The 16,341-nt window shown below is 37.2% G+C and overlaps 1 protein-coding gene across 1 annotated transcript in view; it reads right to left on the bottom strand.

Annotated features, from left to right (window-relative positions):
* ITGA8 (integrin subunit alpha 8) overlaps positions 1–16,341 on the bottom strand; it is a 110,928-nt gene that overhangs the window by 30,232 nt on the left and 64,355 nt on the right. The window contains exons 22-25 of the mRNA XM_059842568.1: positions 15,420–15,499; positions 12,377–12,457; positions 7,218–7,323; positions 5,296–5,454 (exon numbers count right to left, since the gene is read on the bottom strand). Of these exons, the coding sequence (XP_059698551.1) occupies positions 5,296–5,454; positions 7,218–7,323; positions 12,377–12,457; positions 15,420–15,499 (426 nt within the window). The remainder of the gene's footprint in view (positions 1–5,295; positions 5,455–7,217; positions 7,324–12,376; positions 12,458–15,419; positions 15,500–16,341) is intronic.

Below are 16,341 nucleotides of genomic sequence, written 5' to 3'. Positions count from 1 at the left end.
TTATTCATTAGCTCAGATCAGAATCTGCCTAATAAAATATAATGACTGTACCAGTTTTAGAAAAAAATGGAAGTCTGACTTCAAACAACACAATTTTTGATCATATAACAAATATGTTACAGATTTGCTCTGGTAACAGCTCAAATTTGTATAATGCAACAGCTTCTTAATTTTTAATCTCCCATTAAAATGCATTCTCTTCAGCTTTATATTTACAGATTTTTGTTCCCCAATTAAAAACTACTTTTTTTTGGCAGTTTGTCTTTAATTTCTTTACAGGGCATTTATGGCTTCTTTTATGAAGCCTCAAATAACTCCTGGAGCCAACTGCTACAGAAGTAAAGATAAACTTTAATTCATGACAATCCAACCATGCAAAATCACAATAAAATATACATAGAAGTTTACATTAAGATCTCAACAGGAACTCAACTAAACATAGCCAAAGCTATTACTTAAGGACATCAGATTATAAAGTGCTACATCAGATCCTTCTTATCAGTTCCTTTAACCTCTGAACACAAAATATCTTTAACAAATTCCTAAATTCCTAAAGAAAATGTTTGTAATTGTAATAAATGTGGTAGCATTAAAGGAAAGAGAATAGCTTTAAATACACAAAACCTTCCAGACACTAATGCTGTGTAGTATTAGATTTGGAAAATTGGTGTAATTTATCTGATTAAAATTATAATGCCATAAATAGAACATAAACATTTCATATTGTCTGAGATCTTCAGTCAAAAGCACCATACAAAGTGGAAGATATTATAATTCATTAACAGATGAAAACCCATGAAAAAAAAAAATTTCTCTTTTTTTCACTTTTTCTGTTGCTTCATGAAGTTAGCATTGTCTATTTGCAATAAGGGAACCTGTAAGCAGCTAGTAAATCTCTCCCTCTCAGTGTGGTAACTTGCAAACTCTTCTTCCAGAATTATTTCACCAGTATATAGACTTCTTTAATGATGACAAATTTAAAAAAAACCACAATATAGTAATGTGCCTGCAAAGAAACCCTCAATATATGATCACAATAGATATATATGTAGATCCATTTGAATACCAAAGGATTTTCATCTGTACATTTTTAGTTTTTCATAGATCCTAGAGTGTTAGCATCCTAGTGCATTGTTACAGCAAAGGTTCGAAAAGAGCCCTCTGCAGTTAAGAGAAACACAACTCCTGCAACTATTTAAAAGCAGAATTTGTCCAGTGGCCTAGAATGTCCATGTTAAACATGTTATTTTATCCTCCTTGCTCTGGTCAAATGGAATTGCTCAACTGTATAATCTATCTCTGTTGCTATTTTATATGCCATGTAGCACACGATCTTAGAGCATCACTCCCTCCCTTTAACTACAGCAGACTGTCTCAGTTTCCCCACCATGGAAAACTGTGCTGCTTTCTTCTCCTGAGCATTATTACTCTGAGTAGGTTTCCAGACCTCTCCAGTTCCCTGTTCCACGTTTCTCATTTTCTAGCCAGGCAATAGCCTTTGCTACATTCTGTAACTCCATCAGAAATGTTCTGGAAGAGGACTTCTTTACACAAAGATTATGCACATTATTTCATGTTACATGCATATTATATTATACTACATTACACTTATTTTTATATATAAATAAATAAAAATAAATAAATAAATAAATAAATAAATAAATAAATAAATATATATATAAATACAATATATATGTTATATAATATAAATATATTATATTACTAGATTATACACAAAATTACCCAAGAGCAGTTGGTGACCATTCAAGAGCAATGCATTGGATGGTATTACTTTGTCCCAAGCCCTAAACACAGTACTAACAGTTCTGCAGCATGAGCAGACTGCCTTTGGAAGAGGTTAGCTCCTGCCACTCATGTTGGTGGATGTACCTACTACATGTGGTGGATTTTTGCTCTTATTTCACTGCTTCCCTTACAGATGCCTCACTCGTGGTACTGCAGTGCTCAGCTATTGAGAATGCACCATGTGTCTGTGTATTCTACCACGTGGTTTTTATAGGTACAGGTTTCATAAAAATGCTTTTTGCCATCAGTCTAGGAGAAAAAACCAACTTATCAGGAATACTGTCTCAATCCAGAAGGCAATCTAACTGAGCCCTCTTCTCATCACAGCTGCCTTTAGGAAGAGTAAGAAGGAAGTAAGAATGGGGCATGCATACACAATACTCTCCTAATAACTTTCAGCTTCCCAATGTTTTCAGATCAGGGACTTCCTTATCTATACATATAGTTTGTGTTCATTTACTTATCTTCACTGGACTTCTCTTTTGGGAATTTGTTTACTTTCCTCTTAGAATCATGTAAACTTTTAACCTTGACTACTTCCCTTTGGCTACAGATTCCAGACACCTGAGACCTGCCACCATGAGCCATCACTTCCTTTTGCTTGTTTTGAATCTGGCTCCCCAGATTTCATTAGATGTTCCAGTTCCTGTGCAGGAAGAGGTAGAGAACAGTCAATCCACACCCACGCTCTTCCTGCCACTACTCATTTTGAGGATCATGTTTGTGCAGAGTCACCTCTTTTCCAGACTGAATTGTCCTCATGTCCTGACTTCTGAGTTCTGCATTGGAATTCATTCTGTATCCTTGATAAGTACTTTTGCTCCTTTTTACACCTTTTTTAAGATTCATAATTTTATTATCCTTTCACATCCCTCACTGTCTTCATAGAAAGATAAGCTACAGAAAAGCTCCTAAACAAAAGTCTTCCCACGTGTGTACAGGTGTGACTTTGTGGACTAGACAACAAAGCTTAAATAAAACATTTTAACAAGACAAGAAATTCAGCAGTGGGGAGGAATGTACTGCTTTGATTGAAACAGAACAATCTGAGTCATTTCAAAGGTGAAATCCCTCAGTGCCCTAAGAGAGGTAAGTTCGGATATCCCAGAGAAGTCAGGCATTTAACATCCTTAGCCTTATTTGGAAATTTGAGCGAAGCATCCTGTTGTTTATATGAAACTTGAAGAAGCCTGTCTCTGTTTCCTCTTGCCATCTGAAGCAATAGATAAGCATTACATATCTGAAACCTGACTTGTGTATTCATACTGTTCAATGATTTGAAAAACTGAAATAAGGAAGGATATTTAACTTCTTGCCATAACAACTGTGCATCTAAAGCCATATTCTGCCACAACAGATGGACCATTATCACAAGAAAATTTCTCACAAGCTTCACAAGAATTCAGTCTTTTTTATGTAACAGTTGCAATCATTATCAAGTAGGAGAAGAAAGAGCAAACTTCTTAAAAAAATAAAATAAATTAAATAAAAAAATATACATTGCCTGAAAATGTCAGTAAGAACTGTGGCAGTATTCTACCCAGCTTCCTAATTCAACCTTAAACAGAACACAGTGGCTAGGGTGGGAGGATGCTGAACTGCTTTTCACGTACTTGCAATATGATCTGATCAGTGAGTTTGAGAAGCTAGGCTTGCAAGTACAAATGCAGCACTTTAGCTTCTTCCTCCTCACCACTTCTGAAAAAGAGGTAAAAAATTAGATAGAAAAGATATTCAGAAAAAATTCCCTGTCTCCAATCTTGCCGTGCTTTGGGTACAAACTGGACAGACATTTTCTACCTTCTGTTTCCTATCACTCATTTGCTTTTTCTTTCTCTAAAGAAACTAAATAAAAGGGTGGAATTCCAACACCTCTTTGGTTTCCTGGGTGAAACACAAAACTCTAACCACACTGTATTTAGTAGACATCAATTTTTCCTTACTCTTTTTAAGTATGTATTGTAGTTCTGTCTGTTCAAGCTAAAGACTGGACTTGTAACTCCTTAGGTTGTGACCACTCCTCATCACTAGAAAGTTGTCTCCCCTTTCATGGAATATACCAAACTCATGCCCATTCTGGTATGCAAAAGATGTAGAGCATTTTCAGCACTTGGAATGCAGCTCTCCCTGAAAGATGTTTAACAGACTACTGCTTAAACTTGAGAAGTGTTGTTGTTTACTCCAGAAATGTCTGGAATCAGTCATGCTTAATAAATTGGATACCTTGTTTTTGATGGGATAATATGTAGAGCTGTGTTTTGCCTAATCTTCTGACTTTGAGCCAAACCAAGCTCTTTTGAGGGGATCTGCCATCACAAACACAGATCTTAAAACAGGAAATTGTCCAAGCAGCCAGGGATCGGGTTAGGAAAGCTAAAGCCCTAAGAGAATTAAATGCAGCCAGGGATGTTAAAAACAATATGAAAAGCTTCTGTGGATACTCAAAGGTAGGAGAGGGAAAATACAAGTTCTCTCCAGAAGGAAATAGCAGACCTGGTTACCCAGGATGTTGAGAAGGCTGAGGTACTCAATGACTTTCTTGCCTAAGTCTTCACTGGTGAATGCTCCAGGCACACTGCCCAAATCACAGAAGGGAGAATAAAGAACGGCCTGCTCTGAATCTGAAGGTGCACTTGTCCATGAGTCTTGATGAGATGCATCCATGGGACCTTAGGGAACTGGCAGGTGAACTGGCAAAGCCACTATCCATATCTGAAAAGTTGTGGCAGCCTGGAGAAGTTCTCACTGACTAGAAAAGGGGAAACATAACCCCCATTTCTAAAAAGGGTGAAAAAGGAAACCCTGCAGAACTACAGACCAGTCAGTCTCACTTCTGTGCCCAGCCCAATCATGGGGCAGATCTTCCTGAAAACTATGCTAAGGCATGTGGAAAATGAGGAGGTGATTGGTGACAGCCAGTATGACTTCACTAAAGGCAAACTGTACCTGACAGATTTGGTGGCCTTCTATGGTGGGGTCACAGTGTTGGTGGATAAGGCAAGAACAACTGACATCATCTACTTGCACGTAGACAAAGCATCTGCCACTGTGCCAGATGACATCCTGGTTTCTGTGCTGGAAACACCTGGATCTGACAGAGCACTCAGGAGATAATGAATGGGCTGTGTGATCACACTCAAGGAACTGTGGTCAATGGCTTAATGTCCAGTTGGAGACCAGTGACGCGTGGTGTTCCTCAGCGGTGGTACTGAGACAGGGCTCTTTGTAACATCTCTGCTGGTAGCATCGACAGCAGGACTGAGCACACCCTTCTCCTCATATTGAGTAGAGAAACCAAATATGAACCAAGCACTTACTTTAGAAATGTTATAGGCTAGCTATGTCTTGCTTCTTACCCAGGAAAATGATCTTGGACTGTTAAAAATTCCCAAGAAAGTTCCATTCATGAGAAACTTCCATGCCATGTGAAATGTAGGCAAAAAAAAAACCCAATCAAAATGCAGAAAGTGATGGAAATAAAGTACTTACCTTTATTTGCATTGTATTAATAGGAGAGCTGGTTTGACAGTGCAATGGTCCATGTGTCTGAATGTGAAGAATATAAAGAAGAAATTCTTCTCTACTGGACAGAGGCCAACCAACATGGAGAACTGTATGGTTGATGGCACTTGGTCCTATATTGTGCAGCTGTTGAAGAAATATGATCAGTACCTCCCAAGGCAGTAAAAACAACAAAAAACATTGCAACCACCACTCAGATATTTTCAAATTCTTAGTGAACAGAGCCTTAGAGTATTTAGGGAAGATTATTACAGATTATTAATATCACTTTATTGATGGAGAATCTGTGGCAGGTAGAAGAACCTCTTCACATTAGTCACAAAGTCAATGGCAAATCTGAGAGAACAGTTTTTTCTGTCTGAGTGTGTATTAAAGAAATCCATCACCTTTCTTATTTTTTCCTAAATATGAAGAGTTGAATTCTAAAACAGTATAAAAAAAAAATTCCAACCCAAAACACACTAGCAAAGGAACCCCATAGAAATATGAACAATGAACAGCAACAGAACATACTTGAATACAGTAGCCAAAAGAATCACATTTCAGGGCACAAGAATAGAAGACAGAGCAGAACTTTAGCTTCTTTGGTTAAGAACTATATTTTCAACATTCTCAATCTAGATTTTCTCAAAAGAAGTAAAGGAACTAGTTTTCCTAAATTAATATCCCAGAACATTATTTTTTCTAGGGAAAATGAGCAAAGATAGAAATAATAAAAGTTTAGAAATATAGGCTATTAAAATAGTTTCCTTGTATCAGTTTACAGTTTGAAAATAACTGATGACATCAGGAGTCTGGACACATGTTGTCACTGGGCTTGAAGAGTTAAAGAAGCTGAACACCCTAGACCTTTATGCAAAGTTCCTAGAGATGTGAGAACCTCCTTTTTTTTTAATTTGCAGAATTTTTGTGACTGATGACCTTTAGTTACAACTAAATAAAAAGCCCTTTCAGTCTTACATCTTCTGGGAGATTGCTTAGTCTTTTGGATGCTTTGCTGATATAAACCATGTTAAGTGGTTTCCTTAGTAACTGTAACTAATCACTGTAATTATTTTAATATATTTGAAGTCACAAATACAGTTTCACAAACAACCCAAATGCTTGAGACAGAATGATTTGAAGTATTTTTCAGTTTACAGAAATGTGTTATGATGGGGAATTCACAAATGATAATTTATATTTTACAGTTGTATTCACTATACTTTAGTATGTCCTGCAAATTGCCATCTTACACTGCTGATTAAGCTCAGTTGCTTAAATTTCCTTGAGTGCTAGTTTGTGAATCATAACCACATGTGAAGCCCCCTGTTTTACCCTCTAGAATAAAGGCATCAGATGCTAAGGATGGCTTCAATTCCATGCAGTTCACTCAATGCCCTTTTTCTAAGCTGAACTCTTTTAATTGACCAATCATCCATAGGAAAAAACCAACAAAACTACAAGGTAAAAATATGTGTACTTCAAACATTAAGAGTTGTTTTCACAGAATATTTTATGTGTGTGTCTACATTATATTTTTCAGTTAGATATATGTCAAAGAAAACATTTTTTTCCAGTGCACAGCATGTACAGCTTCTAATGAGAAGATACTTGACATTGATTATAAGGAACTTTAAAGCACTGTTTTTAATTCTTGTCAAACACCCAAAATGTTTATAAATCCCTTAAATATCTAAGACAGACTCCTAGCATAAACTAATATCCCCTCCACTCATATGAACAGATAATGGGGTTGTGAATTCCCAGATTAAACTTGGGTCATGTGCTAAAGTCAGAGTATTTACATTTGTGGCTTTATCTAGCTCCAGATAAAGACAATAAACCACATTCATCAGGAATTCAGTGGGGGCAGTGTGAGGTCCTGTGGAAACATACATAATTTTTACCTCATAGATGTGTTCTACTAAAGGACCAACTTCTTCTTCTTTTGTAGGTTCGTCTTTGGGTTCCCAGTTGTGAAGTGGCAAAATAATTGTTGGGGGGTGAGACACTCTGTAATATACAAAGCAGTATAAAACAGTGACTGTATAAAGCAGGTTAAACCAGTAACTGTTACCAGTGACTGACTGCATTAGTTTTAGAACAAAATGATGACCACTATAAAAACCTGAGCCCTCAAAGGCTTGTTATTTGGGCACATTAATTAGAACTAGGTGAGGTGAATGCTACAATGCCTCCATAACATACTAGATGGGAAACAGAGATATTGTGACTTCCATAAAGTCAGAATGGAAATTGGTGTACTGAGAAACAGAATTCAGGACTAGACTCTAAAAGAGTGCTGCAGGCTTTCCAACTGCTTTGCAAATCAAGTGGCAGTTAAAGCATTCCCTGGAATATTGTTGCAAGTTGCAACACATAAATAAAACATAAACAAAGAAAACTGTGAATTAATATTTGACATCTTTCCAGTTGCTTTTTTATTTTTCCTTTTCTTCTCTATCTGACCTTAAGAAAGTAGTCTTCTGTTAACATTTTCATTTGAATGACAAACATTTTATTTCTCATAAAAATTGGAATTTCATTATACCAGTTCCATTCAGATGCCAACTAAACCTCACTCAGGTGTCCAGAAGTTGGGAAATCAGATCCCAAGAATTTCTTTTAGTATGATAGGTCAGTTCTGGCACAGACATCAGTCACCTAGAAGTACTGCATGTAGCTCTTGGTGCTACAAGGTAATGGTATTACCCTTTCTTTGCCAGGGTCAACTCTCACTCAGTTTTGCTGATTTATGGAGTCTTTAGCTGAAAGAAAATCCATAAAATTTCAGTGTTGGTTGTGCCAAAGCTGGAGTTTTGCTAACAGAAGATTGTTAAAAAATAATCATTCATTTCTTTAGAGTGTAAAATCTGAATACCATAATGGACTTCTAGGCACTGATGTTATTCACTTTGCAGTGGCCCTGCTGCAGATTGCCCCTTGAAGAAAAGACTGGATGGTTTTGTTGCAAATGCTGAGAAAAATACTATTGGAGGGAACAAACTGTTCTTGATTGCAGCTTTTATGTCATATACATTGAATGACAATTTTCTACAGTATACAGCTTCTCAAAGCAGCAGGAAATCCCAGAGAAGAACAGCTTAATGCCATCTAGCTGAAGTACAACTCTTGGTGAAATTTGGTGTATTCTGGAGGATCTTAACTCTTAATACTTCCTCAGACTTCAAATTGCCAGAAGTCTGTACTAACAAGTATGCCAGAGGATAAATTCATAAGCCAACCCTAATAATAAAAGAAACTCAACATATTAATTAAACAGTAATTTCTGATTAGGTACTTAGCCTAGGTTTCACAAATCATCTTGTTTCCAATACGAATTTTAATTATTGATTGCTGTTGGAGAATAGGAACTTCAGGGTGTTGTTACAAAAGCCAAGACACATACATAGATTCTTACTCTACCACAAAGAACTACAAATCAAAGCTGTACAGAGACAAAAAGAAGAAGACATGAGGTTTCAAAATTCAGTGTTTTCTATTGCACTGTCAGAGAAGTATTCTTATCCACGGAATTACAAAATGCAAAGTATAAATTTAGACATTAAATGAAAATTATTTTAGTGTATAAAAGAACACTTATTTTAACAGAATTTACACTTATTTTGAGGACTTCCACTATTGACACAAAAGTAGCAAAACTGGGTCAAAGAAAAATAAATTCGCTCTTCTTACTATTTTATTTTTCATTTAATTGAGAATATTTTTAACATTTGAGTTATTTATTAGACAAGGATTTTCCCTAGACATTTAGATGACAATTATCATAAAACAGAAGTACTGAAAAATATGAGAAACAAAGTATGGCTCACAGAAAAGGCTTATATGGGGATATACAATAAAAATTCTGCCAGCTACAAATCCTCTTAATCCAAATTACTTCCTTCTTGAATCCCTCATTCCTCTAGTGCTTTTTCAGCAGTGAGACATAACAATGCCAATACTAAAACTCCTACATTTTTATAGGCAAAGAAAGGTAAGCAGAATAATCAAATCTTAGTTATCAAACCGACTGCTTATTGAACTATCTAAGGAGTTGTGTTAATTTTCTTTTAAACAGGCTATTGAAGATGATTTCTTCCTTTCTCACAGAAGAAGTATTAGCATGGTTCCACTGTGCAAGTATATCTGCATGTATGCATATGCACAGTTTCATAAATACTTACTTTTCCTCAGTAAAATGTATGATGCATTCAGTTCCATTCTGTGCAATTCTCGGAAGAGAAGCAAAGAAACTAATGCAAGATATTTTCCAGCCCAAATGTGGACACAGTCTCTCTTTTACTTTTATCTAGTAAATAGTGAGCAATTCCCTTGGAACTGCATGTTTTAGCATCTCTGAGTAATTAGCAAAATCTGTCAACAAAGCATTTGGGAATGCTATAGCTAATAAGGAAAGTAAAATACTTAAGAGGAAAGAAACTGGAAGTCATTCAATTAAGTAATTCCTCTGTATTTAATAACCTGTTTCCTAGAACTGCAGGCAGCAATTCAAGCAACTTTTTCCACTTATCACCAAGCTTGTAAGAACTGAGCATTTTGTGGTCATTTTTTGGTCTATCTATTTTCATGTTACAGAAGGTTTCATTAAAAGGAACACTCTATGGCACAGAAAAAGCATGATGGAAGCAAAGTTTCTGCAAAGAATAAAAAGCTTGTAAGACTTTTTTATTAAAGTGAGGAGAGACTTCACCAAAAAAAAAAAAAAAAAAAAGAAAAGAAAAATAGAATCTACAACACTGGAAGCAATCCTTGCTGGGAAGTCCTGTGTATGTAACCACAACTGTTCCAGTCTGAAACTCCAGCCTATCCTCAGCCTGGGTGTTCACCCATGGCAACACCTAGCAGCTGATGGCTCCCAACACTCTCTCACACATCTGTAACCCATTAAATAACACCTCTGACTCCTTTTTCCTCAGCCTCTCCTTCTGTATTACACCTTTTGTATTTTTCACCTCTCTTCCCATCCAGCTCATTTCCTTAGATCACCACTAGCTACAGAGAATGAAATAATACGCTCATTTCTGTTCTTATTAAACAAGTGCTTCTTTTCAGAAATAAAATAATTAACATATACCCACACAGTCTTTGACTGCCAGCTTTTTTTTTTCCACCTGTCTAGTTTTAGGGTCTTCTTAACCTGGAATACACTTACAAAATATGATGAAAAAATCCTTTAAAAATCTTTCAGATTTAGACTGAATATTAGACCAGATTAGAGCAGACAGATTGAATATTAGAGCAGAAAATATGTTCTCTGTGATCTGCAAAATTACTTGACTTATTGTTAGCACTATGTTGTCATATTGTCTTGGAAGTGACAACAATATATACATTTTTATAAATTAAAAAATCCATAAATAAATACATTTATATTTGTTTCCATCTAAGGCAGCCCCTTGAGGTGCATCACATAAGAGACCTCTACCCCCCCTTGCATCAGCCAAGCCTCATGGCCTGACTGTGGAAGTGAATCTGGGCCTTGTAGCTCCTGTTCAACTCTTGCAAAGCTGATAATGGTTAAGGTTTTTTTTGAGCTGTACTTTCATAAGAAGAGATGTTGGAAAGCTAGTATCCCCAACAAAAAGCATTGGGGGCAATTATTTGCTTTAAAAAGACATCCTCCTGACTTCCTCCAGGATGCCAGAATAGGAGTCTAGCTCCAATATTTTACAGGGCACTCTAATATTCTTATAAAATCTTAGAATCATTTAGGTTGGAAAAACCCTTAAAGATTGTGGAGTCCAACCATAAAACTAGTGCTGTCAAGTTCACCATTAAATCCTGTCCCTCAGTGCCAGATCTATAAGTCTTTTCAGTATCTCCCAGGATAGTGAATGTACCATTTTCCTGAGGAGCCTCTTCCAGTCCTTGACAACTCTTTCTGTGAAGAAGATTTTCCTAATATCTAAACTGACCTTCCCCTGATGCCACTAGAGGCCATTTCTTTCTGGATATGTCACTTGTTATCTGGGAGAGGAGACTGATTCCCAGCACACTACCACCTCCTTTCAGTTATTTGTGGAGAGCAGTAAGGTCTTCCTGAGCCTCCTTTTCTCCAGGCTGAACATTCCCAGCTCCCTCAGCTGCTCCAGTCCTTCACCAGCTTTGTTCCTCTTTGCTGGACTTGCTCCAGTACCTCACTGCCCTTGCAGAGAGGGGTGCAAACATGATGCCAGCATTTGAGGCATGGCCTCACCAGTGCCAAGTACAGAGGGCTGATCAATGCCTGCTGGCCACACCATGTCTGATACAAGCCAGGGTGCCATTGGCCTTCTTGGCCACATAGGCACAGCACTGGCTCATGTTCAGCTGGCAATTATCACCTAATTGCATTTTATAATTTCCAAAACCAAGCTGTATATGAAAACAGAGATAGAAATTATAATCTTTGATTATATCCTGTGCTTGTTTAATTTTGGTATACTTTGTGTCGGTGAACAGTTTATCATAACTCATTTCTTACTCATCCTTTCTGTGTCAGTGAACAGTTTATCATAACTCATTTCTTACTCATCCTTTTTGTGTCAGTGAACAGTTTATCATAACTCATTTCTTACTCATCCTTTTTGTGTCAGTGAACAGTTTATCATAACTCATTTCTTACTCATCCTTTCTCTCACTCTGCTCTCTATTACTACATGCCTTGCCATGATGTGTTTCACATTTCCAGCCATAAAAGCAGTAGATTCTGTTTGGTATTCAGCATTAAGGATCTAAGTGGTTGCACAAGAAGACCTACACATATGAGCAGGCACTTTATATTAGTAACATTCATGCACAATTTGAATGCCCAAATAGAATGTTGGCTCTGACTGGTGTTACTACAATGTGAGATTCTTTAGGTTGCTGTCTTTGCAGACAGTCAATAAGTTTGTAGTAGCTCCATCCTGCAAGGCTTGCAGGGGTGAGACCCAGGTGTCCTAGATGGATGAGGCATTTGGGTTTATAATATGCCAAAAGATTCACTGCATGGGATTATCATGTGCAGAAAGATTCTGTAAAAACTAGTTACCATAATGAGTTGAAATAGTTGCATACTTACCCTCTGATCTGTACTTGAGCCACAGCACTGATGTTGATATGGAGGTTCACTAAGTTGCTGGTGGGATTTATCTTGTTAGAACTGGAAAAAATATGTACAAGTATTAGCAAAGGTTTTATATCAGAACTCTAGATTATCCTGTCACTCAACACACAAGGCCCACTGGGCATATTACAAAATGGGATTCCTATTGGCACTCTTCAGTCCTGTAGGACACTGGTATTAAAGCTGGATATTATTTGAGGTCATCACATATTTATTAATATCTTCAACTCAAGCTTCTTTTAAAGAATCCTGTGATGATGAATAAAATGATACAAATTTATTTGGCTCAGAATATCTTGTACAACTTGGCTATCTGTATAGATAAAAGTATCTTAATAGAATAGAACTTTGTTTCATACACTGGAGAAGGCAGTGTTAATGAACAAGACAAGCTTTGTTAGAATAGAATTTGTTTTTATGGCTCTCCAAACCTGTGACTTTTGCATGACTGAGTCTTTGGAGAAAAAGAACAAGAGCAACTGTTTCTTTCATTTTCTTATTTTCTTCCCTCCCCATCCAGAGTGTTTACATTTTTAAACCACTTAGTAGTGAAAACAGATCTCCATGTTTAAAATCTATAGCTCTCACTCATCTTATTGTCTTTTCTGATTGTAAATCCTTAGTAATAAATGTAGTTTCTCTTACTTCAAAAGGCTACTCCTGTGATTATAGCCCATTCCTATAAAGAAAGGTTTGCAAGTTCAAATTCATGAAGCTAGTGAGGTAATTACAGACTTAGAATTTATTTAATGATGAGATTAACAACACTAAATTTGGATCTTTTTTTCAATCAAGTGTGGTCTTCCTTGCTCCATGAACAGCAAGTTTCTACTGCTGTCCCAGTTAGCTGGTATCACATCTGGGTAGCATCAGTCAATTGGAAACATTCAGAGGAGGTCAGCATTTCCAGTGACTGACTCCTGAGGAACAAAGAGCTTTGATCCAGGCTTTCTGGTTACAGATTGCTGAAATTAAGAGCAGCTCTAATTTGTTTGTAAACTAATGCAGATTCCCATCAAACATTATTTGAAGTTTTAGGTAATCCTCTATAGCCATTGTTTTGAGTATAAATGTGCAAAAATTGTTTAAAGTGTAAAAATCATTATACCACTATTTTGTTAGAATAAGCTGCTCTCCAATTTGCCTATTTGTCCTACTTTCCATAGAGTTAAAATACATATTTTGATCATACATATCTGGTATTCAAGCCTTGTTCATGCTTTATGGCATTTTGCAGAAAAGAAAATGGTTTAAATAGAAGTGCCAAGACATGTCTCTCTCTAAGAGGTACATAATTGCATAGCAACATCCACATCAGAAAAGGAATCAGATTTCAAGACACTACTAAGCCTCTTGCTTATTTCTTGGAAGTAATGAACTTCAGTTTTGCAAACCAAAATACTTATTTTCCACTTGATGTTTGGAAGCAAATGAAAGTCCTCTCCTTTGAATAAATTAAAGTAGGACTCAAATTCAGATGTATTCTTGCCTCCATCTAGGCAATTTTCTCTGTTTGCTTTGCAGAATTCTGCTCCCTTTTTCTTTTAGGATTGTTTTATCTGTTCACTAAGAACACAGAAACACACAAACTGTCCTGCTGCTTGTGAATGAATGTACAAAGCAGTGACTTTTAATGTAAGGTGCATTCCCTGTGCAAGAAATTTTACTCTTCACTCTTTCCTTTTTTGATGTTTCTTAAATAGCTGTGTGCTCTTCAACACTTTCATACCAATTTGTAGCCCAACACATTTCCTTTCTTTACATTCTAGTGAGTCACACTCATGGAGGAAGCATGAGATGTTGTTGTCTCCTGAAGTTCAGACTTATTCCTCAGGAAATTCTTGTCGCTTTTAAAAACTGTTACCTACATTCAACTCTTATTACTTAGACAGATTTAACCATCCAAAAAGCATTGGACCTCCCCAGTTTCACAGCATGAAAAAGGTGGTGACATGAGCCTTGGAGAACCATTTGAAACTACTGCTTGCATTGGAAATGAATAGTGGCATGGACAGGGGGCCTACAAGGTAAATGTTGTGTCTCTCTCCAGAGGAGCTCACGTCCATGCATGGTTCCCAGCCAGATTCCAGGGAGAGGGCTGATGCCTGACCAAGTGCCTAATGGGCTTCTGTGGCATTGCTGTGCCCTTCCTGAGTTTCTGCATGTCCTTTCCTTTCAAGGGTTACATTATGGAGACATGACTTCAACATTTAAAATGTCTCAGTTATTTACCATAATGACCATGATCAAGGCCCTCATTAAAGGCCAGACATTAGCAATTAAGTCTGTGTGTGGGGCAGAGAGGGCCCCATACAGAACTCCAGTGAGTATTTGATGAGGGCAGATGGAGCAGAAGCCCTTCCACCTACTGAAAAAGTCCCAGGTTTGTTTTTGCTGTTATCCTAACCCAGCCCACTCTGTGCTTTTTTGTCTCTGTGGAAGAAGTACTGCTCAGCATAAAACACAAGATTCTTCAGTATTAATATGTGAGGCCCACAAATGGGGAGGAATCAAATGGAAAAATTACAAAGGTTCACCTGCATCAAACTGAAACAGTTCTCTCCATGCCAGTAAATCTGCTGAGCAGATTTTAACTGCTTTCCTTTTATTTTCTAAATTTTTGTGAAGAAGAAGCATGTCTAGTTTAATTCAGAGCACGATATGTTTGTACATATTCACTTTTGTTACAAAGTGATTATCATTTATTCTGAAGTATAAAATAAACTTTAAATTTGGCAAATCTGCAGAAGATGCTTAAAAAATCAGTTAACCTGAATTTTAAAGAACTACCTGAATAACCTGAGTTTTAAAGAAATAAGACTGATTTTTCTAACAGCTAATGAGGCTCCAACCTCAAAAATCATCCTGACATAAACTACCGTTGGAAAGCCCCTGAAATAATTACTGATACTCAAAAGGGACCCTATTATATAATAAACTACATCTGCCAATAGGAATTAATAATTGAAATAACCATGCTCTTGATAAAATATCTAACCTTTTTATTTGCAGCTCAAAATTGATGCTGAAGTCTGCATTTTCAAAATGCTGAACAGAAAACCGAATGCCTGTGGAGAACTGAGAAAGAAACAAAACAGCAGGTTACTAGAAACAGTTGATCTCCAGATCAATAAAGCAGTACTGTTCAACATTGCATTTCACAGACTTATACTGGATACTGTTGCTTTTCAAAATTAGTATGAAAAAACATCATCTAGTTGTTCTCAGGAAAGAATACCCTCCTGCCTCTGTATGTCACCAGATGGAAAACTTGGCTGGAGAGAGGAAAGATCAGAGGAATAGAGAAGCACACTCCCAAGAACACAGCAGTGGGCCCTTCTTCATCCAGACAGTCTTTGCTTTGCCAAGCCAAGCCAAGCCAAAAGCAAATAACAGTTGTCTGGCAGCTCTGATCCCTGCCTCCATCCATGCACGCCCTTGTCCAGTCTGCAGGGCCTCCTGCTCCCTGCGCTGTCTCTGCACCTGGCAGCTCTGCACTGCCTCTTCAGGTGCTGTGGGGCTGACTGAGCACCTGAGGCCAAATTAGCAGCAGTTTCATTTACTTTCAGTTTGATTTTTTTTTTTCCATTGCAGTTCTGTTAAGAGGAATACGGCTTCAAAGTTATATTTGCAGTTCAATTTGCCACAACTTGGAGAGAGTGACCAGAGGAGAGAGTAAAACACACAGGTCCCAAAACTGAAGGAGGTAAGTGCTTCCACTGGTGCTGCTTTGTGTTGAAGTAGACCTGGCTTCCTCCTTCTGACAATTTCCATGTGCTTTGCAAGAAGAGCAGGGATAAGCAGACCAAGTTTATTCAGAAGAGAGAAGGGCTAACTAGAGAAGGAATATACAATAGCCCATGGTGGGGTCTCTGTAAGCCTCTCATTGGACACATTTACAGCCCCAGTGTGTAAGCGGC

Source organism: Haemorhous mexicanus, chromosome 1 (genome assembly GCF_027477595.1).
Source record: "Haemorhous mexicanus isolate bHaeMex1 chromosome 1, bHaeMex1.pri, whole genome shotgun sequence".
Classification (NCBI taxonomy): Eukaryota; Metazoa; Chordata; class Aves; order Passeriformes; family Fringillidae; genus Haemorhous; species Haemorhous mexicanus.
This window is presented reverse-complemented; position numbering and strand designations above follow the sequence as displayed.